This window comes from Engystomops pustulosus, chromosome 7 (genome assembly GCF_040894005.1).
Source record: "Engystomops pustulosus chromosome 7, aEngPut4.maternal, whole genome shotgun sequence".
Classification (NCBI taxonomy): Eukaryota; Metazoa; Chordata; class Amphibia; order Anura; family Leptodactylidae; genus Engystomops; species Engystomops pustulosus.
In genome coordinates, this window is record NC_092417.1 from 14,584,831 (window position 1) to 14,592,893 (window position 8,063).

General features: G+C 40.8%; 1 protein-coding gene across 1 annotated transcript; it reads left to right on the forward strand.

The window, feature by feature from the left end:
* Positions 1–349: 349 nt before the first annotated feature.
* Positions 350–7,801, forward strand: LOC140069989 (high affinity immunoglobulin gamma Fc receptor I-like). The gene is made up of 6 exons (XM_072116322.1): positions 350–568; positions 2,905–3,162; positions 4,181–4,438; positions 6,271–6,552; positions 7,228–7,509; positions 7,560–7,801. Exons 1-6 carry the CDS (start codon positions 496–498, stop codon positions 7,799–7,801), a joined length of 1,395 nt encoding a protein of 464 aa, XP_071972423.1. The 5' UTR covers positions 350–495.
* The last annotated feature ends 262 nt before the right edge of the window (positions 7,802–8,063 follow it).

Genomic DNA, 8,063 nt, shown 5'->3' on the forward strand with positions numbered 1-8,063 from the left:
TCAATGGGCTAGCAACTTACCCCTGCTCCCCATCTCTCCAACACGTGACATATAGACATGGCACTTTGCTGAATTAATTAAAAAACTTTGATGTTTTGAACTCCAGAATCAAGTGTGACCATTACCATTACTTGAAAGTTCCATAATCCATCCAATTTGGTCCATCGACTACCCACTCATCCACAACCCGATGTAGCTGGACCAAGTCATGCAAACCTTCAATGCCTTTCCTTGGGGTTGATCCATTTTACTATTCATGACCACCTACAAAACTATGGTGTACATGTTGCCATCAACTTTTACCATTTCACTTTCTATCATCTCAGGTCACCGCTATGGTTTGCAGTCTATGAGTCCGTGCCTCTCGTCTGCTTCTTGCTGTAGCTGGAAAGTTATCTGCAGGTCGTACAACCACATAGTCACCACTACGTTTCTGACGTAGGTTTCCCTTTCCTGTATTGACCATATTCAAGTCTCAACTAATGAACACTCAAAATGAACCCTGTGATCCTATGCTATGCCACAGCTACTCTTCTCATCCTAAAATTCATGGATTCAGCAGGACTTGGTAAGCACAGGGAGATGGGGACTGGTAGGACTTGTATATGGAGACCTTTATTTTGATTCATTCAACGAATATTCTCTCGTAGATGTAGAATGTTTTGGGTGTTGCAATTCCGTGTCCTCGTAGATGAGGTCTACATACTGCACCATAGGTTGATTAGAGTGGATTTTTTTTTCATTTCCTTTTTCAAATAACTTTTTTTATACAAAGTAGAAATCCTGTTATATAAGGCAGCACTCCCACTAATTATGTAATGTTTCATCCTTTATTTATACATTAATACCACAAAGATGGGGGAGAACATGGGAGAGAGTTTTTTGGGACCATTTCGTTTCTCTTCAGCGTTTTTTTTCTAGAATTCCCTCTTTTATGTTAAACTTCATCCCTCACCTATCTAATAGAGAGTCAAATGCTCATAAACTGAGAAGAATAATATTTTTAACTTTTTGAGTTGAGTCTCTTTGAGAGGTTGGAGAAGTAAAATCATTTGTGGGCTCTATAGCAGCTCAACCATGGTTCTGGTTTTATTGTACCTTTCTGCATGATCAGGGTTCAGACATACAGGCAGTAAAATGCATGCACACATGGACAAAATTGTTTGTACCCCTCGTTTAATGAAAGAAAAACCCTGAAATGGTCACAGAAATAACTTGAATGTGACAAAAATAAATTACATTTCTAAGAAAATGAACAAATAAAAGGCCCATTGCTTTACAACCCAGGCTTCAACAGATTTTTTAAACAATAAAAATCATTAAACAGGTCAGAAGTAATGGTAGTACGGATAAGTGAAGGAAAACAAAGCCTACAACCCAGGGTGGTGAGGTAAGGCTATGTAGATATAATATATGCAAAGGAATTGTCTAAAAGTAAATTTAGTGACCTGAGAACCCCTTTTATTGGGGATAACCCCCCAAAAAATCATTAAAAGCAAGACTGGAATATGCAAACATGTTGACAAGTCAAAAAGCTTCTGGGAGCCACCATCTACAATTACAACTCCCATGATCCCTCAGTTCTCAGTAACTACTCCTCTCTCTTATGCTTTGCTCTGCTCCCAGTGATGTGACAGACTGTCCTGCTCTGTTACCATTGTAATGATGTGTAACTGCCTCATTGAGATGACATTGCACCACAACACCGGCCATCCTGGATGCACTGCAACCAACCAACTACAGGCAAACATAGTGGTCATCACATAACCGACACAGGCAGCTGCAGGACATGTGATGTGGACATGTGACTTGTGGCCATCTTCTGTCCTGTGTCTCCTCCCCAAGGACAATCACATGACTGATTAAAAAGCCAGTATCATTTTAATTCTCCTTTATAGTGTATGTCCACAGCACAGCATGAGATGCTCATCTTTACATTGGATGCCAGAACATGTTTCCAGTTGGTTTGAGCCCAAGATAAGGACACATGAAGTGAAATTACCCCCTATCCTCTTCTATTTAATCTTCTTTATAATTAAAGTTCATTTGTATATATATTTGAATGTGATTTTAATAGATAAAGTTTTTTTTAAAGAGGTTTAAAATAAAGGAGGTAAGTCTATATACAGACAGTTACATACAAGATTTGTTCTCTTGGTTTGTTCTTAAGTTTAATTTGTATGTAAGTCAGAACTGCATATTTTATAATTGTAACCCCAGCTGGAATTTTATTGGTCTATGTGACAAATGGATTTAAAAAATCTTGGATTCTTATAAGAACCAGGATTAACAATAACGCTTCATTACAGACACCTGTGATAACTGTTACAGTTGATCATTGTAGCCTGGGGCTAAAGTACAGTAAATTACAAATATCCAGAGGTCCGTTTGTAACTAGGGTTCGTCTGTAAGTCGGGTGTTTTAAGTAGTGGACCGCCTGTAGAATATTTTACACCATATCCAAGGGGGTTGGTAGTCTTGGTCAAGCTCCACCAGTAACATGCTGCCATTTTGGGGAGGGTTGTTGCTCTTGATGAATTCATCAGGGAGCAACACTCCTCCTCAAAATGGTGGCACCCTGCATCAACAACATGCCTTTAACAGCCTCTGCACCATTTAAATGCAGCTACGAATTTGGGAATATGAAAAGAGTTAACTGCCACTGAACACGGGTATTAATGGAGGGTGAATTGATCTGGAGGATCAGAACCTGAAATGTTTGGGTCCGCTCAACACTTGTACTGTTTACATTTCATGGATTTATTTTGTGTCGGCTTCTTAATAAACCACAGCTTCTGGACAAGCGTTGTCCTTTTACGGTTCTAAGAATTGGGACATTCTCATTGTTGATGAAGACTCCATGCTAGCAGAAATAGAGTAACTATATCTCAAATTGGTTTCCAGGAGCTGTTGCCAGACCTGAAGTGACCTTCACACCAAACTGGGGCAAAGTGTTCACAGGAGAATCTATAATTATCACATGCGTTGTTGAGTCAACCGTGGAAAATCCGATCATCTTCTGGTACAAGAACGGGAATCAGTGGAAAATTGACAAGCAGATGTTTACAATTGACTACACCAAAATTGAAGATACCGGAGATTACCAGTGCCGGGCTCCAACTGGTGATGTCAGTGAGATTGTTAGGCTGGAAGTTGCTTATAGTAAGTATCATATCTAGAGGTGAAGACTATAGAGGTGATGTAGATATTTGGAGCGTAAATTGTGTGACCTCAACTACAACCATGAGACCACTGCCGAAAAAAAATTATAAATAACCACTGTTAAAACAGTGGCAGAAAGGTTTTTAGGTTCAATCAGTTATTAAAGTCCTAGTACAACTACTTCCTGTACAACCTCCTGTAGATCATCCTGTAAGAAACAATCAAGGTCTAGCTATCCTGAGGCCATCTACGGCTTTAAGCTAGTAGCAAATCATAATATGGGTGATCTGGGTGGCAGTCTGGTGCCTAAGGCTTCTGAGAGCCCAGGACCTACCAAGAGAGGAACATTCATACACGTTTGTTGGCTGTTGACACACATGTCCTCCAAAGGTCCTTAAAGGACATCTACCACCAGGATGAAGGATTGTAAACAAAGCCCACTTACATGCTGGTGTGTGCCGTTTCTTCTTGTAGATTCTAATGCCTTTTGTTTTTAAGAAATAAAGTTTTTCAAAAGTATGCAAATAAGCCTGAAAGGCTTCGGGCTCCATTGACATCTATAGAGCTCTAAGGTTTATTTGCATAATTTTTAAAACCTTTTTTTTTTTGTAAAACCATTGTCCTAAGAAGCTAGAAGACTAGAGCAGAATGTCAGAGTGCTGGGTTTACAATCCTTTATCCTGGTGGTAGATGTCTTTTAAACTACAGAACCTCGAGTCCACAGGATGGACCTTCCTCATTTCCCAAGAAACTTGATTCAGATACTGTACGTAAGCATGTCAAACCGTTTAGACAAATTAGTCTTATGGGGGCACTCACATTTCATTTAGCCTAGGGCCCACCCTAATCCATTCCTGCTCATAGCAGCATGTGTTAATCTTAGACCTTCGAATGGGAAATTTCCATGGCAAAGTTCCTTAAAGATAACCTTAGGTGAATGGACTCTGTAAGATGTGTAAGATGTGATCCATGAGGCCACCAAAGAACGGTTATTGAAAGACGTTTTTTTTTCCTTTAGGCTATCTCATCCTACAAGTCCCATCCTCAGTCTATGAGGGTGATGATGTGTTTCTCAGATGCTACAGCTGGCCTGGGTTCTCATTGCGGCGTACACTATTCTACAAGGACCAAAGTGCATTTCTTCCATCAGATGGGGGCAATGGTCTTCTTCTGAGCAATTTTAAGAAAGACATGGCCGGCAAATACAAATGTGTAAAGAAAGATGAGCAAACGGCCATTGCAACTTATTCTGATGAGACCTTCATTCATGTCAGAGGTAATCATTGATTCATATTTATATAACACGGACTAGTGTGGATTTAGGATAGTCCTTCAGAGATCATTTTTTAGCCTATGGAAGATGAAGCCTATTGATCATCTTTATGTACAGTACACAGCAATATGTAGGTGTCACCAGTATGTGGTAATATCATTGGGCCAATCCAGCTGAAATCTATGCAGGCATTAATATTTATTAAAAATATTTCTCATTTTTTTTGTTATAAGGAACAAGCCATTTTAAAGGACATCGACCATCACATTACCTGATGGTAGATGATTACAACTCACCTCCCCGTTCCGTCGCGTCGCCGGATGCACTGATCTTCTCTTAGTATGACTTTGAATGGCCTCATTTAGTATAAATATAACACCTCACCTCAGTGCTCCATCCCAATATATTATATTCATGCCCCCAGCCAAACTAGCTCCGCCTACATATTGTACAGAGAGCCGATGACTTCAAAGCCCGGGCACCACAGTTAATGTTGTTCATGCACAACACGTGCAAAATTCGCAGAGAGAGCAAATGATGTAGCGGCGGAGCACCAAGGTACTCTTCAGAGCTTGTTTGCGTATTTGCATATTTTCTAAAGTAATATTTATACTACATGTGGCCATTCAAAGTTATAATAAAAGAAGATCAGTGCACCCGGAGATGGGACCAGGAGGTGAGTTGATCTGATGGCAGCTGTAATCTTATGGTAGAGGTCCTTTAAGTGTAAAGGTCAAATCTAAATATTGAACTGATGTCAAAGTGCCAACTGCTTGGACCTCCGAGATGAGCTGTTATGTGTGGGGGAAATGGTAAGGAAGTGCAGCACATGGGAGACATTATACTCAATCATGAAATCAATGGGATTTCTATCAGTTGCATCATAGTCTTGGGTTCACTAGAAGAGCGGTCCCCAATCTTCTTTTTTGCATCAGGAACCACTAGAATACATTGGGGCAGATTTACTTACCCGGTCCATTCGTGTTCCAGCGGCGCGTTCTCTGCGGAGGATTCGGGTCCGGCCGGGATTCACTAAGGTAGTTCCACCGACGTCCACCAGGTGGCGCTGCTGCACTGAAGTTCCTCGGAATGCACTGAACTTCACCAAGCTGGGCCAAGTACAGGTAAACGTCTGTCCAGCGACACTTTTTAAAAAAAAAATATGGTGGTTTTTCCGAATCCATTGGGTTTTTGTTCAGCCACGACCCCGATTTCCATCGCGTGCACGCCAGTGCCGATGCGCCACAATCCTATCGCGTGCGGCAAAAACCCGGGGCAAGTCATGAAAAATCGGGTAACCCGCTGTAAAAACGTGATTCAGGCCCTTAGTAAATGATCCCCAATATGTCAATGTTTCTAATTATTATTGGGTGACCTGCTTGAAGTCTACCTCAACCCTTGACAAGATTCCCAGGATCTTCTCCTTTGCTCCTCCCTCCTTTCACCAGTACCAATACAGATGTATGCGCTACTCCTGAGCACCTCAACTGTACCCTGAGTCAGTATGTATCACTTACCTCTACAAAACATACTCAATGGAGGTGAGGTGGAGATGCCAAGGGGGAGCAGCAAGACAATAATTTGGGGGATTTTGTGGCAGACATCTCCAGGACTACCCTGTAAATAACACAATTACTGTAGTCTTGTTGTGGCCAGGGACTTATTGATCTATAACCTGTATTGGTCCATGGCCTGTGCTTGAGGACCATTGCGCTAGAGGATGAAAGATGAAAACGTGAACATTCCGCACTACTGTTACTATTTCTTTTCTTTATCGCATGGTGAGTATGTTCCAGTATAATGATGTGTCAAATGTATAACTCTACATTTTCTAGATCTTTTCTCAGACCCAAAATTGGTGGTGACCCCTAATCCAACACTGGAAGGTGATGAGATGACACTCGTGTGTTACACAAACCTTAGTCTTCTGAGACAAGCTACAAAGCTGCTATTTGCTTTCTACAGAAAAGGTCAAAATGTTCAGTTTTTCACCCACTTCAATAAATATAGTATCAGGTCTGTTCTTATAGAAGATTCTGATAAATACTCCTGTATGGTGAAGACGTCCCCCAGCAATGTGAGAAAGGAAAGTCCAGTGTTGTATGTTCAGGTACACGGTGAGTAACAAATCGCAGAGAGAGCTTTGTTTTATAGCCTAATGATACATAGCACATAATTACCATATATACTCGAGTATAAGCCTAGTTTTTTAGCACAAAAAAATGTGCTGAAAACCCAAACTCGGCTTATACTCGAGTCAAAAAAATATCAAAACTCACCTTTCTGGCTTCCCCCGTTGCTGGCTATATACTGGGGCTGGTTATATACTGGGACAGGTGGCTGGCTATATACTGGGGGATATGGGCTGGCAGGCTGGCAAGCTATATACTACAGGAAGCAGGCTGTATACTACAGGGGGCAGGCTGTATATTATAGGGGGCTGGCTGGCTATATACTGGGGAGGCTGTGACCAATGCATTTCCCACCCTCGAGTCAATAGGTTTTCCTAGGTTTTTCTGGTAAAATTAGGGGCCTCAGCTTATACTTGGGTCAGCTTATACTCGAGTATATACGGTACTAAGTTTTCTATAAATATACACTATGATCATAAATATGTTTCTCCCCCCGCCCTTCTGATGGTTTGGCCCATTTAGATGAAATATAGCATCGACATGACATGGGACCATCATGACATGGCCATATAAACTGAAAAATGAACGGGAAGGATGAGAACACACCTTGTCATTCTACATTTCATATTAAGTTATTATTTATATATATTTTTTCCATAGAGTTATTCTCAAATCCAGTCATAGAAACGGAACCCAATCAAACTATCGAAGGTGATCGCATGACCCTAACCTGTGACACAAGTCTCACCAAGCATCGGGAGATTACAGAACTGTTATTTGCTTTTTACATGAATGGATTGAAAGTCCAAAGTTTCAATTCATCCAATAAGTATCTTATTCCATCCATCCAGCTGGAGGATTCTGGGAATTATTCCTGTGAAGTAAAAACCTCAAGGAAAAATGTGAGGAAAAAGAGCCAGGAGATGAACATCCAAGTACAAGGCAAGTATCTGGTCATGTGCCACTGAGATTTATCGTATTTAAACATGTAGCAAATATCGCCTATCTAGACACTGGTCTTCCTCAGAAGATCTCGAGAGAAAATCCCAAATTGTCCATCAACTCCAACTCTTTGACTCTTTTAATATTGTCTCTATTTCTCATGAGTGGTACCAGACTTTCTGCTCCAGCCCTGGACCTTCTGCCAGTAGAGAACCTAATTGTCATATTGGGTACTAAGACTACGTTATTTGGGTTCTCTACTGGATGGGGTTTTCTGGGCATCTGCCATTAGAGAATAAATACATTGATCAGGGTCTTGACTTAAACCAAACTAGAATTGATGGAAGAATGTTTTGCAAAGGATGAAAAGAGTTGGTGAAAAGTCGTAAAGTTGATCCAACCAGTTGATGGTACTACAGGTAAAACTATATAAATTAGTATTTCACGCCTTGATGTAATTGCCATTGCACTTGATCTTTTGATTGATACCTGATATGCCTTGTTCCTTCACTTTTTAAAACTATAGGCCCACAGATAAAGGGGTTGGCGACTTT

Bases quoted from the DNA above. Each gene is read 5' to 3' on its own strand.
- LOC140069989 (XM_072116322.1), top strand. From the start codon at position 496: ATGAACCCTGTGATCCTATGCTATGCCACAGCTACTCTTCTCATCCTA. The intron at 4,439-6,270 runs GTAATCATTGAT...TACATTTTCTAG, and splicing joins GACCTTCATTCATGTCAGAG to ATCTTTTCTCAGACCCAAAA. The intron at 7,510-7,559 runs GCAAGTATCTGG...TTAAACATGTAG, and splicing joins GATGAACATCCAAGTACAAG to CAAATATCGCCTATCTAGAC.